Source organism: Lagopus leucura, unplaced genomic scaffold (genome assembly GCF_019238085.1).
Source record: "Lagopus leucura isolate 7727_CA_CO unplaced genomic scaffold, USGS_WTPT01 Super-Scaffold_100001, whole genome shotgun sequence".
Lineage (NCBI taxonomy): Eukaryota > Metazoa > Chordata > Aves > Galliformes > Phasianidae > Lagopus > Lagopus leucura.
Genome location: NW_024962262.1, coordinates 1,309,839 through 1,334,458, shown reverse-complemented (window position 1 = coordinate 1,334,458; position 24,620 = coordinate 1,309,839). Strand labels below are relative to the sequence as shown.

General features: G+C 44.5%; 1 protein-coding gene across 3 annotated transcripts in view; it reads right to left on the bottom strand.

Annotated features, from left to right (window-relative positions):
• Positions 1 to 3,509: 3,509 nt before the first annotated feature.
• Positions 3,510 to 24,620, bottom strand: part of ZC3H12C (zinc finger CCCH-type containing 12C) — a 41,257-nt gene continuing 20,146 nt past the window's right edge. For all 3 annotated transcript variants that reach the window (XM_042867982.1, XM_042867985.1, XM_042867983.1), the window contains exons 3-6: positions 14,635 to 14,774; positions 12,008 to 12,242; positions 11,291 to 11,397; positions 3,510 to 10,121 (exon numbers count right to left, since the gene is read on the bottom strand). In XM_042867982.1, the coding sequence (XP_042723916.1) occupies positions 8,725 to 10,121; positions 11,291 to 11,397; positions 12,008 to 12,242; positions 14,635 to 14,774 (1,879 nt within the window). In that variant the 3' untranslated portion in view covers positions 3,510 to 8,724. The remainder of the gene's footprint in view (positions 10,122 to 11,290; positions 11,398 to 12,007; positions 12,243 to 14,634; positions 14,775 to 24,620) is intronic.

The window sequence follows — 24,620 nt, the reverse complement described above, 5'->3', positions numbered from 1 at the left end:
GCTATCTGCCTTTTGTATGCTATTAGAACGTGCATACTGTGTATACGTAACTGCAATGAATTGTGCACCCTGCACAAAAGCCTGAATAAATGGGTTTTAATGTTGACCTGAAGAATCACTATTCATTCGATGATCGGTCTTACTAATGGTCAGACGGCACCGATTTCATTTCTCAGAGAACTTTTGTTTGTGGTGCCCACCTGTAACCGAGTTACTGTCCATGAACACTGTGATCAGGTATTGCTGAGAATAAATCATTCCTGAAGGAGAAAATGGGAACTGGTAAATAAGGGACTTGAGTGGATGGACACCTGAATTATTGGGAATACCAAACCCTGAAAACTTCTGTGTTGGTCACATTGCTGTCACACATGCTGGCTACTCAGGCTGAGATTTGTGTGGATAGATCATCACAGCACTTACATGTGAGCCCGTAGATGCCATATGCATCTGAAATCCTTGGCCAAACCTGCTGAAAGAGGGAGATGCTGTGGTGGTCCCCGAGGCTGCTGCCGAGCCTCGGTGCTGCCGCGGTGCCTGGGCTGTGCCTGCTGTAGTGCTGCAGGGAGCCCTGCTGTCTGTGCGTTTTGCCACTCACCAGACTTGGAGTGCCTCTGCAGTGACTGCGCCTGGAAGCAGCCTTCTAGGAGAGCTTGTTTACTTTGTTTCTAACCATGAGAGGTAATGAGGCACTTTCATGTGCAAAATGCTCTTGAGGGCTTTATCTAGTGCTGCCCACTATGTCTTATTGGTTTTGTTGTCAGTGTTCAGGTTCACTAGTGAATGTGCTACCGCGCTGCAGAGAAGGAATTGCACAAGGCAGTGTGTTTTAGCAGCTTGAATTTGGGGGGAAGGGGAAAGTGATTTTGTCATCATATATCTTTGGGGGCACGCTTACAGGGTAGAAACAGTGCCTCTGGTGAACACCATGGGGGTTTGACCATAGGGATGAGCAGGGAAGATTTCACCTTGGAAAGGGCTTTGTTACTGCTGGGATAGCAGGCAGGAGGTTGCCATCAATACAGGTCTGCTGATATGTCTGTGCGAAGGAGCTGTGTGTTGCCTGCTGGGTGTTGTACAATGAAGGGAGAGGAGGTGGGGGGTGCAGACCCACGGGCAGCCATCATGGAGGAGCTCAGCCTGCTCCCCGGGACAGGAAGCTCAGAGCAGCGCTTCCCTTCCTCGTGTTCTCCCAGCAGCGTCCAGGTTTCAGAGCTCAGCTCCTCACTGCTCGGATCAGGCAGGGTAATAACATAACTTTACGTACACACACGTGTTTCTTGGCTTCTCCGTGTGTATGACTACATGTCTGCTGCTGCTTTGCTTTCCCTCATTCACATGCACTGGCAGGTACCAGGTGCTGTTATCCCACAGACTGGTTCCCAGTGGCAGAAGATGGGATGGGCGAGTTATGTTTCAATAAGATCGCAGTGAAGGCTTCTAGTAGGGTAATGATCCTGCTTCCCTGCATGTTGTGCCATGCTTACGCTTTCCATTTTTATCATGCTGATGTTTTCCTTTCCCTGAAGCAATTCCAGAAAGGCTCCAAGCACAGCACTGGACTGTGTCCTGTGTCTGCCAGCTTTGGGTGCTGACTAACTTCAGGTTGGGTGTGAGGGGAAATTTCTTCTCAGGAATAGTGGTGAGGCAGTGGCACAGGCTGCCCAGGGAGGTGGAGGTGAGTCACCGTCCCTGGGGGGCTCAAGAAATGTAAAGATGTGACACTGAGGAACGTGGTGAGTGGGCATGGTGGGGATGGGTTGGGGTTGGACTGGATGTTCTTAGTGGTCTTTTCCAACCTGAATGATTCTGAGATTCTGTTCTATCTAACTAACCCACCTCACAGTGGGAGGACTCTGGTGGAGGGCTGAGAAGAGGCCTGGCCCCAGCAGGCTACTCTGCAAAATGGGGCAACCCCAGGGCAAAGGGGAAAAAAGATTGCTTCTGAAATGAGCAAAATAGAGCCTAAATCCACGTGTGCATTTAAGAAATATGAAGTGAATCCCACGGCCTTTGTGTGGCACAGGAAGGCTGGGTGCCCCGCACAGCCCTGGCCCCGGCCCAGCCCAGCTCTCCCTCCTGGGCATATCAGGTCACCAGAAGGCAGCAGCAGCCCCGGGTCAGCCCCGCAATCGGGGGATCTCTGTAATGTGAGCCTGGTCCACGTAAAAACCTGCTGCTCACGCTGATCACCATCTCCTTGTCTCCTGCTCCCGTTGCCCACGCTTCACTGGTTCATGTAAATTAATAGCGGCGTTTAATTTCCTTTGTACCCACCTGCTGCTCTTGGCACGCTCATCTGTGAGGGGAGGGGAAGAAGGGCCGATGGCGGCGCCGCCTGGCTCTGGCAGCCCTCAGCCCCTGGGGCAGCAACTCCACCTGGGGGTGGCTATGGGCCTGGGGCTGCCATAGGGATGGGGGTGATCCATCACTTGGTGCAGTCGTAGCCATTTCTGCCCCGTGGTGCTTCCCTGTCTTGGCACGGCCTTACAGGAGCACCTGTGTGTTACTACAAGAGCTACTGGGATGCTGCAGGCGTTCCGCTTTTGGGCCTTCAGCTCCAGCATGGCACCCTTCAACTCCAGCATAACACCTCTGTGGCCACTGAGGGCTGCTGGGATCCCTGACAGGCTCTTTTTAAGGAGTCACAAGATATGTTTTTAGCCTGATAACATGTTCTCTGTGGTAGGCTTCCCAAGCTTACCTTGAAGGATGCAAACAGGCAAATCCCTGTGGGAGTGAGCCCCTGCCATCCTGCCTGACCCATCTGCTGGGCCCTGACATTCCAGCTTCACTCCAGCATCTCCCATTGCCCAGAGGAGGCAAACCCACACAGCATGCTCAGCCACGATGCAGCCAATGTGCAAAGTGCTTGCACCAAGTGAATCGTCAGTGGGCACAGCTGCTTAAGGGCGCTAGGTTGCTTTTCAGGCCAACCACCCACCCTATTTGCACCACTCTCAGCCTCGCTCCTGGCTGCAGGGCTGACAGGGCACCCAAACCCAGCAGGTCAACCCCAGCCAGCAGTGCAATTCTGCACAACTTTCCACAGCATCGTGTGTGCTCAACAGTCTGCTTCCACAGCTTCTGTTGTACCTTTGCATTCATCAAATAACTTTGCAAAATTCTGAGATAAACTGCTGGAGCGATGCACTTACAGATAAATAGGCGTGTAGCAATACTTGAAGGCAGAGCAGCTCTGCTGGTGTGCAGTCTTCATCCAGATTCTGCTACCAATGACAGCCACGGCTGTGTGTCCAGAGCCCCAGCCCTCTCACCAAGAGAAAGGACTGGAAAGAGCCCATTAAATGCTCTTTACTGCCTTAAAAATGAACTTACGCTCTGTAATCACTGCATGTGTTTGAACCTCTCAGTTGTGGCACTGTTGGGTGAACTGACTCAACGGGAGCCATTGTGCTGTGCAGGTCAGGACACAGAGCTGCTCTATGCTCTGCTGCCATCAATGCTGCTCTCTAAATTTGTACGTATGAAACAAAACAGCCCACCAGTGAGGAAAATGAATCTTTATTTATTTTTTCTCTAAAAGCAGAATCCAGATACACGTTTTTGGAATGGTTTAGATGGTGGCTTTAGGATGGGAGTAGTCACATCACAGAAATGACACGGAACAACCAGTGAAGGAACGAAGAGCATTTGACAATTGCTTTACCAATTAGTCCCAACACTACTCTTAACTAATGGCTTTGCCAGAACAGCCTTTAGAATTGTAGAAAACTTCACCTACTCAATACAAGCACAGGGATAATGAGGGAAAAGGAACTACTGAACGCAATTATTGCTGCCGTAGCTGTGTTTCTATTTCCTTGCACAATGTTCCATAATGTGCTGGCACAACATTTCTTAAATACCAGAATGATTAAGAGTGTCATTCACATAAATAAGAAACAACCAACCAGCCAACCTAACCTTTTAAATCAGACTTCACTGAAGAATAACAAAATAATTCATCCTACAAAAACAGAGGTTTGCCTTTAGAAGGCGTAGACTGTTACACCAGCAAAACAGTGAGGATGAATGTGCTGAGATGCCAAGGAATAGATTTGGTTTCTGCATGCTTCCAGCTCCTCATGTGGCTATTAGATCTGAGAGGGGAAGAGAACTATTGCTGTCATTTCCCCTTTAGAGGTGCAAGGACAGACAGAGTAACAATCAGTTCAAGCATAAGTTACACCAAGCCTTTAAGACCTGGAAATGGGAGGTGGAGAATGATTTACAGCATGCTCCCAACTATGAACAACTCCACGTATGAACAATGCCTTTATCGACAGCTCCCATGTATCTCACTGCCTTGTACCAAAGCAAACCCCATCACACACACACACCAGTATGATCCACGCATGTAGAGACACTGCACGTGGGATCAGGCTGCGAGACACCAGCTCCTGATGAAGCCTTAAGATACCCGTGACTGTGGGCAGTGCGCTGTGGGACGTCCGCACACAGAATCTGAACGTCCCTCCTGTTCCCCACCACGAGGCCAGCTGGAACAACCACCTCACACTGATGATTTTCACACTGGTTACACGGTGAGTCCAAACGGTGTGCACATATATACTGAAGTTCAAGGAAATTCTTAAATCCTACCCCCTTGATAATTCACAGAGCGTATAAAAGGCATGACTTGACGCTTATAAAACCTCAGCCCTTTTGTAAAAACAAACAAACAATAAAAAACAACAAAACAAGGCCACAGGATTTCGTTTTAAGCTTTAATCTGTTGTTATCTTCATTTCAGCAGCTTAAGCTCCTACACTAAATCACAGATACACTCCTCCGTGGCCTTTAAAGCAAGAAATAAATTAGCAAGAGTCACACTGTAAATCAAAATAAATAATTTCTACATTACTTTTTATTAAAAAAAAACGGTCTTTTTAATTGCACAGTATTTTAAATTTTCAGTAGCAATGCAAAGTCAGTTGGGTATTTTCTAAATGCTCCAGACAGCAGGAAAGCATCGTACCACGCTGCAGCCAGCAGCACCAGCCCGGCCCCGTCGCACAGCCCTCGCCCTGCCGTGGTGCCCGGGCCATGTGAGGTGCTCTGTGTGCACACACAGGTTTGGTACTTTATGGCAGCTCCCATTCGCTGCCACTTTCCCAGCAGAAGATGGGACGATTCAACAAGAGTCCAAAGGCTGCGGGTGTCACCAGGCTGGCTCTCCTTTCTGGGGTGCTGCATGCACGCAGCACGCTTCCGGCTCTCCCCAGAGCAGTTTGCAGCAGAGGACCGAGTTGTAGTTCAGACATAGCAGAGAAAACACGGCTCCTGCAGGGACGTGGTCTTACGTCCAGCCATTAGCAGCAGTTGGCAAGCAAGGGCAAGGTATTGAAAAAAGAAACATTTAAAGGTGTTTGTAGAAAGACATCGTAGCGATTAATACCATCACATCCTGGGCAGCCCGAGCTCAAAGTCAGGTGCCCACAGGATGCATTTAAGAACTCTAAATACTGACAACAGCCCTTGTATAGAGAACAGCGGAGCGGACGCCTGACGTCGACGTGCACCCAAACACGGTGCATCTGCACACTGTTACAAGACAGCTCTCATGGCTCAGGTCCTGCTTGCACACACAGCTTCTGCGAAGCACCCCAACAGCTCTCGATGCCGAGGGAAGGGAAGTGGTGGGATGGGGCTAACCTGAAGGCTCTCCTCTGTAACTGCAGCGCTTGCAGTGAAGACAATATTGACAAGATACCCCTTACCATTTAAGCCCAGCTGTTTGCATCAGTGCAATTCTGTAGCCAGCAGTACCACCTGCCCAGTGCCACTCCTCCCCACACACTGCTGGTACTGCTCCCTGTACAGATCGGTTTGCCCTTCTTCCTCCAATACAACTACAACAAAGGAAGAACCAAGCCCTACCGTTTGTCCCCCACTCATTTTGTTCACCCAACGTAAGAGCGTCTAAAGGGAACCAGCACCTCATTGCACAACATCAACAATCACCACGTAACTCCTGTTCTTACACTTTCAAAGTGTTTTTAGTGCTTCGGCACCAAGCACAGAATGTACAATGGGAATTTTCTACCAACCAACACACTCGCAGGGGTTCAGTGCTGCAATAACATCTGTGGAGGCATCCGAGATCCAGGCACCACAGCGTGTCTCCTGTTGGCTTCAGCAGTACGATGTGAAGCCTGGAGGCCAGAGGGCCCCGGGCACACAGCACAGGGTGTTCTGATGTTCATGGGACAGGGGAGATGAAACGCTTCTACTACAAACACACAATCCTGTTCGCGTTCAAGGAATTCAGCTTTTGGCAGAAGCGAATCCCTACATAATAAATAAACATGGAAACTCATTAAAAACACAGGTATAATAGCTGCATTGTTAAAACAGCTGCATCTACACTATGGTGTAGTACTGACGTGTAATTCCATTCAAAAAATCTTAGGGGTACAACCCAGATGAGACCCACCGACCTCTCCAAACCTCAGCATCAGCACTACGTCAGCCCCTACGCTCCAGCAACGCCTGCAGACAGCCACCAACCAAAGCGAGGGGAAGGCTACAGCCGGACAGACAGCTCCTGCGCCGTCCCACGGACAGGCAAACACAGGTCCCACACCACATCAGCAGTAAGAGCCGTCTGGAGCACTACTTCCTGAAATAGTTTGCTGAACACGGTTCAGATTATTGGATATGTCTATAAGCACAATGCTCTTCAGAAGCATTTACTGTATACCCAAATCCTACTCACTGCCACACACGGTGTCGCACGAGTAGTGAAAATGTCTTCGTATTCAAAGGTGCTTGGACATCATTTTCAGGCAGCATTTTACCTTTATTTTAGTGAGTTCACACTATGAAGATTTTAGGAGGAAGAAGATGCCAATAGTTTCTTTAGTTTCTTTTCTTTCTTCATTTTTTTTTAAATATGTGAAATTGAGACAGACACCTCAACAAATAACTATTTTTACTCGCCTAAATCTATTCTACATCTGAAATCTCTAATTTTTCAATAAGAGATAAAATGTTGCCCAAAAGCCTGTAGCCATACGTTTGTGTTTCTACTAAATCTACAAATCAAAATAGTTCTCAGTTAAAAAGATACAATTTGTATCAACAGTAAAAGGTACTTTCTGGTTCTTCAGGGCCTTTACATTCCAGCAAGTGTACCAAAATGATCAGCAGTAATTGTGTAAACCAGTGGTTTGTTAACACTGAAAAAATGTTACAATGGATGGAAACCTAAAACTGTAGGCAACTGACTATGTCATGTAAGTACAACCGACATCAATTGCAAAATCTATTTCTATTTTATATATATAGATGTATATATATATAAAAGCTTAGAGGTGCTAGTAAAACCCATGACTTAAAACCAGAAATATCCCTTACTAGTACTAGAGCAGACTCACTCGGTCTGCTGCTAAGACTACGCTACCTGTGGCAAGCATTGGCCCCGCGACGCAGCAGGCCAGGAACTGATGCCAGGAACACACACAGCCCCTTCTTCCCCAGCCCTCCCTCCCATCTGCAACACAAAGACAAAAAGTTTCACTTGTTCTTTTGAGCTACAATATCGTCACCATAGTGCAGTTAATAAATGTTGCATATCCTCAACACACAAACCCTTCCAGGCCAGCCTTGATAAATAACAAGTAAAATCAAACAGTGTCTTAAATACAAAACTTGCATTGAGATAATTAAATTCATTTAAAAACGGGTAAATATTTTATGAAAAGCGTATTTTATCCGGTACACTTGTGCAGCAATACAAAGAAAGACACATGAAACATCTAAACAGAACCCTAGCAAGTCAGGCCCCTTTCTACTGACCAGGAACAGCACGTGGGGATGGAAGCAAGGCGGCCTGTTTCTTGGAGGTACCGAGTGTTGGCAGTCTCTGCTGGGCTCAAAGGGGGCTGCAAATTCTCAGCACCTTTGAAAACCAAGCAATAAGGCTTTCACCTTAGCCATAAATTAGTAAAAAGAAAAAAAAAAAAAAAAAAAAAAAAAAAAAAGAAGTATTTTTCCTCTGATTGCATTTGATCTTACCAATCAACTGCATCAACAGAACATGTAACTATTTAAACAAAACAAAGGAAGCAGTGAAAAGTGCCATGCTATAAATTACTAATATAAGGTTACCCATCTCACCGTTCGTGGTAACTCCATTATCTGTTTAAAAAATAAAGTCAGTGCTGTAGTAAATCTTTGTTTCCTATAAATAGATTATAGCACACACACAAAAAAGCCCACAAACAAACAAACACGGTGTTGTAAAAAGTTCAAAAACTTGGCTTGAAAATTGTCTGCTGGAAGTAGCAAAACCCTCTCTCTGCAGGTTGTTTTAACACCGTGCAGGACGAACATCCAGCAAGTTAAAAAACAAATCCCAAAATCGCAACAACATGTAACAAGGATAGAAAGTGCTGCATATAAACCCCTGATGCACCAAAGATTATAACCAGAGACCACAGATTTTTGTATATATATCTCTCTATATATTAATTTAAACTGGAGCTTTCTCCAGACATGAAAATAGCCTTTAAAAAATTTTCAAACTAGAACACAAAACATATCAGGTACTCCGATGCATGGGGCTCTACATACAGACTCCGTATTACAGTATTTCACATAAATGGATTACTATATAACCTCCTTGCTGAGAAGGAGATCCCAAATGCTATTGTAGCAAACCTCCCTCAGCGTTAGAGCTGAGCTGAAAACTACTGGACACCACAAAGATGCATCATCTCAATAACCTAGCTGAGATTTCTCCACTAAGATGGCTGCGGCGAGCTGCTGAGCGTCTGTCACGTGAGGGTTCTTCTTCATGACAATCCTCACAAGGTCGGGGGGGAAGATGTTGCACAGGTTGATGTACACCTTCTCCCTGGTGTCTTGGTGCCTCGGGGGGTCTTGAGGGATTCCGCAGTACGGTACACGCCACGTCTGGTCCTGCTGCTCCGGTAAGCTTTGGAAGGCAAACTGCTCGTAACACGGCTGTGTGGGGTTACTGGGCAGAGAGTAGGTCTGACGGTAGCCGTAGGCATCCACCCCATAGCCCTGCCTGTCCCAGCTTCCCAGCCCATCTTGGCCAGCAAAAGGCTTTCTGTGTCTCAACGGAGAATTATCGTACAAACGTGAGTCTGAAATGCTATCTATCCTCGTGGACACAAGGGCTCTCCCCATGTGCACGGTCTTTGAGTGCGACGAACTCTGAGATGCAGAGTAGTCATTTGGACAACTAGAACGAGCACCGATGGTTGGATGCTGGAAATGCACAGCCATATACGGAATTGGAGGTTTGTGGTGATGCTTTGGTTCTTCGTGACTGTAACTTTGCACTCGTGTTAGAGGCTCGTGGTAGCTCTGTAGGAATGGCTGAGAGTTAAGGCGGCCATGCGGGTGCATATGTTGGCACTTCAAGTTCTCCTCCAGCTGCGGGTCAGGAGAGCTCATGTACGAGCGATCGCTGTAACCCACATAGGAATCACTGCTGCCACAGCTGACGCTCCCTTCACTACTGCAGTCAGAAGCTACAGAGCTAATCCTGTAATCTGTGTCCAAGGAGAAGCGCCTTTCAGGACTGCGTGGACCAGATATACTCAGACTTGAATATGCATTCAGCATAGAGTAATACCCTACATCCACCGGAGACTCGCATTTTGGATACTGGTCATAAGGCATTGGTGTTCCGTGATTTTTGGTTGCCATCATCACTGTAGGATACTGTCCCTGTGGTCTTTGATCCTGAGGTGGAAAATGAACTCCAGATGGAAGGCCGTTGGTTAAAGGTGCAGTACTTTGGGGTTTTGCAGCAGAGGAGCTTGGTATACTAACTAACGAAGGTACAGACCTGGTTTCTAATTTGTTTTTGGTGGGAAGCTTTTCCTCCAAGTCTTGATAGACTTGAGTCCTTATACTAGGATCCGACTGCCTCTTCGGAGTGGCACGCTTAAGCTCAGAAGTGCCGTCATTCTTAGTGCTACAGGGAACACTATTGCTTTTTACCAGTCCTCCTTCACTTGTAGTTTTGGCAGCTGTACTTCTAGACATGGCACGAAGTTCGTCAGCTACAGATCGCTGAGGCTGATTTCCCCTTTCTGGGTGATAGTATTTGCATTTGTGTCCATAGGTACATTTCTTCCCTGTCAAGACAAATATAATGAGATTTAAAAAAAAACATCAGCAAGAAGAAAACAAGAAACAAAAGATCTTAATCATGAAACAATGGAAATCCTTCTCATTTAAAGTTTTACTCACAACTTGAAAGACTGATCAGAGGGCACCTTTCCTATGAAGACGTGTTGAGAGAATTGGAGCTATTCAGCCTGAAGAAGACTCCAGTGAACCTTACAGCAGGCATCCAGTACCTAAATGGGCCTACAAGAAGTCTGGGGAAGGACTTTCTACAAGGACATGCAGTGACAGGACAAGGGATAACAGCTTTAAATTGAAAGAGGATAAATTTTGTTTAGATGTTAGGGAGACATGCTTCACTGTGCGAGCAGTGAGGCACTGGAGCAGGTTGCCCAGAGAAGCTGTGTATGCTCTATCCCCAGTGTTCAAGGCCAGGCTGGACAGGGCTTTCAGTATTGCATAGTGGGAGGTGTTCCCACCTATAGCAGGGGGTTGGAACCAAATGATCTTTAAGGTCCCTTCCAACCCAAACCATTCTCTGGTTCTATGATTCTATGAAGATCTTGCAAATGGTTTTGTGTGATGCAGAGTGAGAGTTAAGATCTCCTTTCATGTACAGTGGGTAAAAAAGGCAGTGGTAGTGCTCTGCAGCAACTGATTCAGAACACAGACCAACACTACCAGACACACTTTGAGCTGAACACATCATCAGTGTGTATGCAGGCACTTGGTGTACTGTGCTAAGAAGATATACAAGTGGGAAACTTAATGTGAATGTTATGGAGCCATAAAAGCAGTAGACATTCAGCTCAGTTAAGATGGCCAGCAGCTAAACTTGAGGAAGCTCAATCCATTATCTGGCCAAAAGTCCATTACAAAGTAGCTTTCCAGAGCCTGAAGAATCCAGGTGTTGTTTTAGATCTCTCTCTACCAAAGACTGATGAAGTTGCTCCTTTAGTTCAGCTGGTAGATAGAAATGTTCTTTAACCATCACATTAAAAAAATCCCTTCAGCCTGCAATAACTCCAGTGCTCATCATTTTAAACATTCTCAGGCTAAGATGATAATGTAAAAACCTCCATCTAAAAGTTTTAATTCTGGCAGCATTAGAATAAAGCAGGGGCTGAGTCACCAGTTCCAGCAGTACAGAAAGCTGATGAGCAGAAAATCAAATTACCATATGGACACGGCTGCTTCTTGTGTTCTGGCACAATAGGCTTCTTCCTAAGAAAATTATCCAGACTTGGGCCATGGCGGCCAAGAGGATCATCAGGAGGCATAAATCTATAAAGCAACAAAAAAAAGTATTACAGAAGCAAATGCCTTTTCACATTCCTCCTACAATAAAAACAAGAACCTCCTGGCGCTATAGCCTGCCATGCTAACATCTTTATGTTTGGGTACCCTGAGAGCTGTTTTCTTGAAAACAGCTGCAGCTTTTGATGTCACTGTACCACAGCTGCACAAGATCGACTTTCTGCTGCAGCACTGCCTATGCCACAACAAAAAGCCACCAGTAGTAAGTGGGTCCATCCCAACCTGGGCTGCTCTGTGACTTCATGGTTTTGGAGCCACAGGTTCTCAAAACTGCTGGCTCAGTACACCAGGAGAATTTCATTGTGACACTGCAGCACACGTAAAATACAGAATACACATTGGTATACACTAGAAGAGGCAAACAATTTTACAGTGAAAAGATACAAAAATATTACTACGAAAGAGCAAAGAAGCAGAGTTCAAGTACTTTCACTCACAACACCAAAAACGTGACAAATTCCTTTTGTTTTCTTACATGTACTTAATGATTTTGGTGGAAGATAACAAATTCATACAAATCTTCAAACTGCCCTTTCCTCAGTTATGTAGTGGCACATATAAGGATAAAATGACTTACTTGTCATTAACAAACGAATACATTAGCAAGCGTTCATCTATGAACTTCTTCCACTCAGGCTTTTCATTTGCTAGATCCCTGTAGTTATCATTAGAAACAATGATGCCATCTGACTCAAAGGCCAGCTTCACTATAAATCGGTCATCATAGCACACCACCCTTCTTCCTTGCACTCGGCGGGATGGTGTGAATACAAGAATCTTCTCTTTCTCCAATTTACGCAAGATTTCTTGATCTACAAAGAAAAAGAATCAAAAGTTGAAGAAGAAATAAAATGAAAGTGTATTTGTTTGATCTCCAAAGACATTAGATTTTAGGAAGCGTTTATAACCATGTCTTAAAAGGTTATATTCAAGCAGAAGGTGTCTGATGTGTGATACTCAAAGCTAGAGTCAGCAGCCAACTGACAACACTCAAAAGAATACAAACACAACAAAACCCACAACAAATCGAAACACAGAGTGACTACTAACAGTACCACAAGGATCAGAAAACCTGCATTCTTTACAAATGCTCAGGCTCTACCTAAATTTAAAACACCTCCTAAGAAGGCTTAAGATGTCATTTTGTTACCAAAATACTTTCTGAGGAGCTCTGAAAGATGAGCTCAGGCTACCAAAGAGGGTAACCTGGACTAAGACTCTGGCCATAGCACCACAGTGCTAAGCACTGGGGCATCCCCACCTTGGGTCACTTCTACTGGCTATCGCTCTGCTCACAGCAGACAAGCTACGGAAGAAAAATGCTATGAAAGAAAAATAAACAGAAAGCTAGGCAACTCCTGAAACTGCAGAAGACACACACTGTATATGAGTCATGGCTCTTAATGATCCAGATCTCAAATCACTATTGTGCAGTGAAAGAAACCTGACAGAGAAAATGTTCCATACAAAAAAAAAAGTCTCCAACAGGAAGAAATACAGCATTAATATTACAAACAAGCAATATATTTCAGGCCAACATTATCTGCTCACTAGAAAAGCCACAAGATTAAAATGATGTCCAGCCTTTCTGCAGTCATTTTTCCCCCATGCAGCAAATGATACGTAAGAGTCTGAAGGATGGCCATTTCTTTCCCCATTAAGAAAGAACAAAATATCTGTCATGTCTAGATAAATGGCAGGCAGTAATAAGAAAAATGCAGCTGTTGTTTGGTCCAAGAAGTTCCTCACAAATATGGACAGCGCAGAGCCATTCCCACATCAGTCATTTCAGACCTTGACAAAATCACAGGTGGTCACATGTTTCAGTATCTCTGGAAATGGAGTGTCAGCACAATGTGCTTCTGCAGGCTGGCTACAAGCAGGCACCCTGCATCCTGCTAAGAAAGCTGAAGAACTCCTGCTTCTCAGCACAGACAAAGAAGAACACATGATTCTATGATTCTTCTTCGATTTGCCTCCCGTTTACCAGCTCCCTGACAACGCACAGCAAATTCATTTTCCATTGGTAGAAAAATAGTCGACCCTAAGAATTTCTGCTTTCTCAAAACTCCTTTTTGGGATTCTAGTCCTAGCCACAGCTCTAGCAAGTGCTACATTTCAACTCTCAGTAGTCAAGTCCTTATTACTCAGCCAATGCTCTTCTCATACCTCAAACACTAACATAGTGAAATGACTTGACCAAGACCAGCTCGAGCCTTGAGACAGGTTAATCCATCTTCTTTCTCAGGTTATGGTTTTCTTTATTTCCTTTGCAATAGGCTATATCAAATGTTTACCTACATACACATTCTCTTTCAAGGGAAAGACCCCACACCACCTCTGATGAGGGCTAACAGTACCTTTCCAAATCCATTTTTTGCCTTAACATGATATGTTCTAGTAGCCAGCAAGCAAATGAAATGAAGCACTGGAAAGATCTTTCTAGAAATTCAGAAATGCACGTGGAAATCAAAACATGCTTCCATATTCTTTTAGTAGCCATCACTGCTATTCTCATAAGCTTCCCTTCCTTTAAAGGTAGCTTTAAAGGCATGTTTAAAAAGCTAAAAAATAATAATAATAATAAAAAAATTCTGATTCTCCTCTGTTTCAACTTCTCAGCAGCAGGAAGACAACCCTCCAGCCTTCATAGGGAATCAAGAAGCTGGATAAAAAACAACTGCACCTACATCAAACTGTTTGGAGAGTAAACACATTCAAAGTGAAAAAAATAAATAAATCAGCAGCCTTCTCACTCGTTAACAGTAATGTTCCAAACGGAACTGTTCCACGCTGCCGGGATCATTCCCTTTGCTCCCAGCGCAGGGCAGTGACTCACTGCAGGTGACTGCAGACAGGGCAGGCTGGCAGACTCTGCTCACCACAAGAAAGATCATTCTGTGAATCACAGCTTTCAAACCTCTTTGCTGCCAAGGCTACACGGGCGTAACAGATTTAAAAATGGCAATTACGTCCCTGAAGACATCAGGAGCAGCATTAAAGAAAAATTTAGAAGGCGAGCAGAGAAAGAAGATGTGGAGAGGGCACTACTTTGTCCTTTTCTTTTCTTTCCTGAAGACTGTAATGAAGTCGGTGCACCAAAGATACCTTCTATTGCAGTCTTACATTTCTAACAATTTGCCCAGTAGCCACTCACATTGAACAAAGCACCCCACAAGCCAGTGAAGGCAGAGCAGAGCTTACCTGTGATAAGGGCATCAGGTCTCGACTGTTCTTTCCTCCACGCTGGCACGAACACGGTGACATCCTTGTGGCCTCTTTCCAAAAACCAATCTACTGCCAATTTGATTCCTCGACAAGAAAAGACTTCTTTGTTCCCATGGCTGAAACACACATTAAATTTCCTTATTATATGACTTTGCTTTTCTCTGAGTGCACACGGAACACAGTGAAGCACACATCTCCCACCCAATGTCACGTTATCCACGTGCTCCAGAGTTTCTAAAGGCAAGCAGAAGTCAGTCTGAGCTTTGACCAAACACTGCCATCAATTGTATGGCATGGGAGAGGGACTGTGAATCTGCAGAGTACTGTCAGCATCTCTTTGCAGACTGGAGAATAAGGAAAAACATAAGCAGAGTGTTAAAAATCCTCACAGCCCAACCAAAAATCTGGTATATAACAGCCATAATGGAGATTTGATATGGGACAGCTGAAATGCTGACATGAAAAAGTGCAAATTTCTTAGGAAATGCTGGCAACAAATAGTGAGCCCTGAGGGCATGGTGGCAGAGCCCAGCAGGAGCTTCCCTCAAGCTCAGACAGAGGAGAAGGATTCCAACACCAGGCACTCTACAGACAGCTCAGGCAAACTGGAAACACTCTCTTAAAGCAACAAGAGAAAACTAAGATTTTGCTTAGTACTGCACTCAGGAAGGTGAAATTAGTTGTGTATTAAAAAACCATGGAGAGGCGCAAGTTCAGCAGAATATGATCAGACACAAGCAAAACAAAAGAAGTGCACCCATTGTGCAATAACTGTCTGAGGTAAAGTGAGAGATGCAATTATTTCATTTTCTGAAGGTAGGTGACGCCTCGTCTGACTTCCACATCCAATTTCAGGCACCACAGAACATGAAATACACAGGAAAACTGGAAAAAATCCAAAGGAAAGCAAAACGAGACCTATGGGGAAACGCTGGAAAAAGCGCATTCAGTTAATCTAGGATAAACAAGCCTATGGAGGAACAAAACTGTCTTCAGCACCTTGCATGTAATTAAAACAGAGCATGTCTATCAGCCATTGGGCCCCCATGGTCCTGGGGAGGCTGCAGAGGTGGCCTCTGGGAGGACGGGCTGAGGCTGTCCCATGCTGCACACAGCTGGTTCCAGCCTTTTTTGCCTGCAATTCTACTTGGTAAGCAATTTCCCTGCCCTTATTTTGAGTTTTCTTGCTCTCGTTCCTCCTGTTTTTCCCCAGTCCCGCTGTGGGGTGGTGGTGAGCAAACAGCTGGGTGGGTGCTTGGCTCCCAGCCCCGGTCAGCCCACAGCAGTCCTACTGAGCAGTGATGGCAAAGTCAGCACAAAATGCATGAGAAACAGTTAAGCAATATGCTAGAAAAGGCTTTCTAACTGACTAATGGGACAATCTGCCTAGAAATGATTTGGAATCTCCTCAGTGGACATTTGTAAGTACAAATCAGATGGCTCTGGTCCAGGTTTTGTCCCCATGCACAAGAGGAGATCAGCAATTTCCACGAGGTCCCTCCCAAGCCCACAGCTCTGCACAGCAGAAGGGATACACAGGATGACAGCAAGCTGCTAATAGCAAAAGGGACACACAGGGTGACAGCAAGCCACTAGCTTTTGCCTCACTGGCTTGCCATGTCCTGTATGAACACCTCCTCATCTGGCTTTTGAAAGGTAAGAGAATTCAACCACCAAGGAGTGATTTGTGAAAGATATGAACAGAGCAAGTCACCTAAAAGATCTTCCAGTAGTAAAGTTTATAGGGAAATACAAACCCTAGAAAAATATTTTAAAACTTGTGCTTCTCTTTGTTTGGCAGAACCATTCTGAAGTACCTGCTGCTTCCACCTCTCTAACATGCTGCACTGCTCATGTTTCTTGACAGTCTGAGGGAGCCTGAATAATGCTGCAATGGATGAGACAGCCCTGTAGTAGTGAGAAAAAAATAGAAGCTGTTTAGATTTGAAATGCCTGCAGAGGGTGTGGCGTGCACCTCTAGGGGCACACAAGGCCAGGCTGGATGGGGCTCTGGGCAACCTGATCTGGTGGGTGGCAGCCCTGCCCACAGCTGGGGGTTGGAAGTGGGTGAGCTTTAAGGACCATCTACCCAAGCCATGCTGTGATTCCACTGCTCTTATGAGTCTACGAATTGAAAGGCAAGGACTTGTGGCTGAGAAATTGCATTATTTCCATTATTTCCTTTTCCAGCAGTTCCAGAGACAGGACCTGGAAACGTGAGCTCTGTACGAAGACACTGCAGTTGCTGCAGACTGTCAGTCCGTGGGTTTTAGCTGGCACAGGGACAGTTACTTCTGCTGGGTGACGTGAGGTTTCCCCTCTGCACGCCTCAGCCTCGCAGATGTAAGGCCTCCCCTGCAGAGCTGATACAAGAAGTTACTGCTCACACTATCAGCAGGCCATGTACAACCGTACACACACTGCAATCCATTTTAAAACAGTTGGGAAGGGTTTGTTCCAGCTTCTAAATTCCAGTGAAATCATTGTACTGTTATTACTCTAAACAATCTCTCTGGTTTCCAATGGATAAGACCACACTTCACTCCTTACAGAGAACAAGTGTTTTGTAAGAGTTCGTTTTAGTAACAGTATGAACAGTACATTTTTTCCCATAAATGTGAGAAATTGTTTCTGGAATGAGATGCTGGCCTGAAAGAGATGAGAATTCTTTCCGGTTGCTTTCCATCCAGTTGGAATTCAAGCCACACTGCTCAAGGCACAGCAAGGGAAAGGCACAGCCTAACACAAAACATGAAAATCTTGCCACTCAGAACATCAATCTGGAATGCACTTAAACTCTCATGAAGTATGTTACAATGCATACAAACTTTCAGGCACTGCTGAGTGAGATTTAAAGTTCACATAAATCTTCACACTATTTCTGCCACTTTTCTGATCCGTGCCCATGCTAACATTGGAACTGATACAAAGTCCAATTTAAATTATTAGTGAGAAACTATGAAAAACACCTGGTTAAAATTTGTGCTTTTGTTTTGTGGTGATGCAAATTTGATGCTCTCCTTCTCTGATCTTTGTGCTTCATCAGCTTTATGATACATCATATGATGAAAGGACTGAAATCACCCCTCTTCCCTGCCTTTCTTCCTTCTGGTAAAGAACAGGAGAAATATTTGTACTTCATTTTTTTTTTTCAATCTCTTCCCAAATATGACAAGAATATGGAGGCTCAGGGCAGGCAGGATGACAGTGGTAGCGAAATCACTGTGTTCTGCATTGGTTCTGCCTGCTGACCGATTGCATGTAAACCACTGCTTCAACTTAAAGGAACACAGAAATATTTCTTAAGTACCTATTACTATTTCATACCCTTCATGAGTGATTTTTTTGTTATATTTGGTCTCTTGATAGATGTAGCTTCACTTTTAAAAGGATAAAAAGTAGCAGTACAACCCTGAATGCTTCCTGAACAACAACAGTCAAGCATTTTCTAGGCTAGCAGTCAGTAGAACAGTGGTAAGATGTCTGATGAAATCATTTTTATCTTCCCCATTTCCTTATTTGTCCCCACATTCGATTTTCAAGTGGCTAAATCGTTGGAAAGAGTGAAGTATGCTCCTAAAACATTGATTGCTAACAACAGTTGCAAGACTTCTGGTGCGTTCTCATGCAATATTCAAACCAAAATTTGGCTCTCAGACTGAAAGCTGCAGGATACGCACACACTAATGACATCAGAGCTGAAGGCAACGCTGATGAGTGTTGCAATTCATCCACAGGCTTTTATCTAAGGGAAACCTGGACATGAGATACTTTGCAGGAAAAAGCATATTGACTAAAAACAGGAACAACAAAATGTAGATCAGTCCAGCAAACTCAGAGGACTACCAAACTACTTTCTTCCACCAGGTAACAACAGGAAAGCAGTCCACAACAGGGAGACCCTCTCCACCCTGGCTCAGTGCCTTGTTAGGCTGGCAGACTGGTTTTGTATCTAATCTCAACCCTTTTCTAAAAAAAACCTCTTCGAATTTCCACCAGATTCCTGCCCACAATAATCTGCCCCAAAGCACTTCTCAGCAACCCGAATCTTCTATCCGTTCTGCATTTGCTCCTTATTTGTACAATGTGGTGCAGGTGTGATGTGGATAGAACAGTTTCCAAATGTGTTTTTCTTTCCATTAGACCATGACAAATGACCCCCATGCTTTGAGGTCTTTGAAGGAGCTCTGGAGGCTGTAACACCACACAAAATGCCACTACAGGGGTATGAAGTGCTGCCACCAGCCCAACACGCAGGTGTCTGACCGAACCAGAGTCACGCACGCTGCAGCCAGACTTCAAAACGGGCAAAGAGAAGTTGCACTGAGAGCTGCCAGTAACAAGCTGCCAGCCACATGATCATTACTTGTTGGAAAAATATTTTTATCTATTGCTTGGAGCGGTTTCTCAAAATAATCTCAGAAACAAGGCAGACTATGGAGAAAAAACACTGCTTTAGGCTACCGGTGAGATGGATGCCTGAATCCATCCACGTTCTTGTGCCTACTGAGCTCAGTCTGAGAAGAGGCTAAGCTGTTAGTGCAATTATTTTAATAAGTCTGCAGCTGGGAATGTTCAGCCTGGAGAAGAGGAGGCTCAGGGGAGACCTTATTGCTCTCTATAACTTCCTGAAGGGAGGTTGTAGTGAGCTGGGGGTCGGCCTCTTCTCTCGTGTCATTAGTGATAGGACCAGAGGGAATGGCTTCAAGCTACGGCAGGGGAGATTCAGGCTGGACATGAGGAAGTATTACTTTTCAGAAAGGGTGGTCAGGCACTGGAATGGACTGCCCAGGGAGGTGGTGGAGTCACCGAGCCTGGGGGTGTTCAAGGAAAGACTGGATGTTGTGTTGAGGGACATGGTTTAGTAGGACCTATTGGGAATAGGCGAACGGTTGGACTGGGTGATCTTTTAGGTCTTTTCCAACCTTGGTGATTCTATGATTCTATGATTTAATTGCTAGATGGAAACTACATCTGGCATAAAGGAGACAACTCAAATCGTCCTTTGGTTGACAGTGCGCAGTCATTTCCAGCTGCGGAAAAACTAAGTAGACTGGTATCAGCAAAACTTTTACCATGGTCAAATGACCTGCATCATGACTAATACACATGGACAAGGCTCAGATTCCTAAATGGAGATGCCTAATGCTTGATAGCTGCCTTTGGGTATCTCACAGATCCTTTCGAACAACACCAGCGCTGTCACAGTTGCCAGACACGGATGTGCATTTCTGCCCCTGCTGAGCACCCAAACCATCCAGTTGGATAGATGGCTGGGAGCGAAAGCTGTAAGAAAACTGCAAAATGCCTCTGATAGAATCATAGAATCATTTGATTTGCAAGGGACCCTTAAATGTCACCTAACCCAACCCCCCTTCCACGAGCAGGGACATCTACAGCTCCATCAGGTGCTCAGAGCCCCAGCCAGCCTGACCTGGAGTGTCACCAGGGACAGGGCATCCACCACCTCTCTGGGAAACCTGTTCCTTTCTTATGTGAAAGTCCCCTAAATCAATATCTTCCTCTCCCAAAGAAAAGTGCAATAGTTTTGTCAGGCTGCATTGTCCTTTAGCAAGGATATGCCTCCAATACAGGTCAAAATTTTCCAAAAGGGCAAGCAGAAGTTCAGAACCTATATAATCTTGGAATTCAAAGGGTGAATTTTTAAGACAAATCTCGTTATTCAGAACAAAATTCTGCATTTCCACTAGCAAACCCAGACAGCATATGATCAAGATTTCAGTTATTTTTCAGATGTAATTCTGAAATTGTTTGAAAAAAATCTAATACAGCAAGTACAATCTCCAATTAATTGCCATTCAACATTGTTTTCATGTTGCTGTCATTGTGAGCACAGCAAAGTTCAGACTTTCTTGTCTCTGTTTTCATCACAAAATTTTATGTAGGTTTACTGAAAGTGTTGAACTTCTTCCCATTGGCAAAGAAAGTGAAGGTACCCACAACAGCCAAGCAAAGCTAACAAATACGGGACAGAAGCACATGAACACCATAGAGAAAAATTTCCAGTTGTTTTTCTAGCTAACAACTCTGTTCCTCATTCCTTACTTTTCTTAGCAAAAGCTTGACTTCGATTCCAGCAAAGAAAAGTACCACAGCAGCAACTAGTTTCAGGCAATTTTCAAAGTCCCAGACTTATTCTTGAAAAAGACAAGCACGGAAAAAGGACTGTGCTGCAGCATATTTCTCTCTTCAGAAGGAACCTTCTGAATCTCAGCAGTAAAGAAGGGGCAAAATAGAATCTCAAAGCCTTGTCTCTGTTGTCTCATGGAAGAACAGGACCTTCTCCCCTTCATTCTTGACTGCTGAGGCTCAGAAGAGGCAGCCTGGGATGCACAAAGAGCAGGTCTGGGAACACACTGAAGAACAGAGAGCAGACACAGGGGTGAAGAGCTGGTGATCGGTATTTGCTCGATGGGCAAAGATCACCCTTTGTCTTCACTTACATAAATGGAAAGTGTAGGTTTGCTTAAAGTTCAAATGGGGATACAGAACTACTATGGATGGAAATGTGTTACTCGTCTAGTAGCTCATACTAAATAAGGCACCGAGTGCATTTTTATGTCAACGGACAAATACTTTTCTCATCCTTGCGGACTAATACTTTAAACCACCATTTTTCATTACAACATCATCAACTACACGCAAAAAGAACACTTCTGCAGTAGGATTAGATATACCCAGTTTTCTACAGTGACAGTGTACGTCACTGCTCAGGTACAGTATAAAAGAACCCAGGTTCCTACCACTCAGTCCAATCTCACCCCAGTTGTGCTAAATGTATATCAAGAGTTCTACAGCTGCTGTAGGGGATTATCTCATCTACTGTTCAGTTCCAATTTTAGATTTAGATACATGTGCACACTAATCAGTCTCATCCCTTTAAAAGAAAATTAGCAGTTCTTTTTTAAAATAATAATTACAGTAAATGATATCAATTATTATGGTAAGGCAGCATCAAGAACTTATCTTACAACAACATGAGGTAAGAATATAGCTCAGAATACCCAGTCCAGCAAGAGCATATGAGAAAGCTCTCAGAAATCTCTCTTCAAAGATTAGCTATGGTCTTGCTTTTCCTGCTAGCAGCTCCAAATAGGGCTAGTTGGCAACACCCTGGAAAGGCAAAGAGGAAAGAAAAAGAAAAGACCATGCCAAATCATAGAACTAAGGTTCTTGTAACAGTATCCCAGACATTAAGGTATGAACATTTGAATAAGATTGTCTGAACTATGGGTGAATTCCTGTGTCTTCCTCACTGCTTCAAACATTGTTCTTTTGCATATGGAAGTTCAACTTATTTACTATTGCCTATTTTCTTGAAAGGAGGAGACTATCATGCAGGTAAACAACTGGTTGCACAGCTGACGTCAACAACAGGGATGCGCCTTTTATAAACACAGGATTGAACCTCCTTTGTAACAAAGGACTGATCTCCACCTAATGATATAATCCACTTGACAAAGCACAGCAAACATATCTTGGTCATCTGGCAGAACGAAAACAGAGCAAAACTGTTTTTTATCACCTGGCTGGCCAACAATGCAACGCACAAACAGCCCAGGAAGTTACTAGAGTGCACTGATGACAACTTCTTGACTCTGGTGACTGAGGATCCAACATGACAACCTTGCTGTACCTAAAAATTACGAACAAGGAAGAACTGATCAGGAATGTGAAGGTCACGGGCAGCCTTGGCTGCAGTGATCTGAGTGGTGGAGTTCAGGATTCTGAAAAGGAAGAGCAATGGAAAAAGCAGGATCACAACCTTGGACTTGAGGACAGCAGACTTTACATTGTATAGAAGAATCCCATGGGATATGGCCCTAGAGGAAAGAGACAGCGTACCTGGTCACAAAGGATATGTAAAAGCTGAAGGTACTCAATGCTTTCTTTGCCTCAGTTTTTATAGGTAAAATTTGCCTTCAGGAATCCCAAGACCAAAGGAACAGTCTGGAGCAAAGAAGACTTTTCCTCAGCAGAGGTTAAGGAGCACTTCAACTGAACATTCCTAAGCTACTCGGCCCCGACAAGATGCACTCAGGAGTGCTGAAGGAGCTTGCTGATTACAAGGCCATTCTTGGAAACCTCTGGAAGGTCATAGTGAATGTGGATGTTCCCGAGGTCTGGAAGGGAGCTTCTATCATCAAGGAGATCACTTCTATCATCAAGGACAGAAACGAGGACAGTTCAGGCAATCTCAGGCTGGTCAGCCTCACCTCAATCCCTGTAAAGGTGATGGAGCAAATCGTCCTGAAAGCCTTTTCCAAACATATTTATTACAAGAAGGTGATTGAGATAGTCAAATGGGGCTATGAAGAGCAAATAATGCTTGACCAATCTCACAGCTTTCTATGATGAGATGTTTGTCTCAGTGGATTAGGAAAGCTATGGACGCTGTTTATTTTGAGGTTTAAAAAATAAACCTTTTGATACTGCCTCTGATAGCAGCCTCACCGACAAACTAAAGGAATATGGGTGGCATAAGTTGACAGAGGCAGACTGAAATCTGGCTCAACGCTGCACCCAAAGGGTTGTGATTAGTGACATAAAGTCCACTTGGAGGCCAGTCACTAGCGGTGTACCCCAAGGGACTACTGATACTGGGGCCAGCATTGCTCAGTATCTTCACTACTGCCCTGGATGATGGGACAGAATGCACTGTGAAACAAGTCCACAGAAGACACAAAACTGGATGGAATGGCTGATATGCCACAAAGATATACTGCCATTCTAAAGGACATTGGAAGGGTAGAGAAATGGGCCAACGGGAGCCTCAGCAAGTTTCAGTGTTTGAAACTCAACTGGACACGGCCTTGAATTGACACTGCTCTGTACAGGGTGACTGGACTACGAGACTCCTTCCAAACACAGTGATTCTATGATTCACAGCTGGTGACAGAAGGATAAAGACCTGTCAATTGGATTCCTGGATATAGATTAAAACAGTTACTTATCATTTTCTATACATTAAGGCCCTGTACTGTGCATATCATAAATTCACACATGGCCCACTTTATGTAGGTGGTCAGGGAAGTAATTGAGAATAGAAAGTCATAACCTAATTACTTACACTAATAGTTGAATAAACATTAAGGAAAAGCGGCTGAGCAGAAGCTACTTGGCCTCTCCTCAAATGCTGCATGCAATTCTGGAAACCACAATATAAGAAGGATATAAAACTATTAGAGTGCATCCAAAGGAAGGCTATGAAGATGGTGAAGGGTCCAGAGGGCAAGACGTGTGAGGAACGGCTGAGGTGCCTTGGTTAGTTCAGCCTAGAGGAAAGTGAGGGGAGGCCTTGTTGCAGCCTACAGCATTTTCATGAGGAGAGCAGAGAGGCAGTGTGGATCACAGCTCTCCAGTGACAGTGGCAAGATCCAAGGGGGGAAGGTTAAGCTGCGTGGTAGAAAAAGGCTCTTCACCAGAAAGTTGATGGACTTCAGTGAGCATTTGGACAACACTATCAGAAATGTGGTTTCAATGCTATGATTATATGAATTTTGGGTGGTCCTGTGTGGATTCAGGAGCTGGACTTGACCCCTTGTCTGTCCCTTCCAACTACAGATATTCTATTATTCTGTGATTCTACTTCTGGAACCTGTTTGATGCAGTTAGTAGGAAATGTTGCACCAAAGTTCAGCCATCAGTTTGCACAAGAGTTTTGTATTTCTGTAAAATGCAATTCAAATCTATTTTAGCATCAAATAGTGTTCATCTGGATGTAACTCCCTCACAACTCAAGCTGAATGATATGTCAGGTAACAGAAACTCATTGGAACACCCAATTTAGAAAGAAGCATTACCTGTAGTTTATGGGCTAGCCACTTTTACTTAAATATATAAAAGCTACTGCACTGCTCTAAAGAGCTGTACTTAAATTTCATTTGCAAAAAACCTCATCCAAAGGTAATCCAATTGAACAGAAAATAATGTTAATAAAA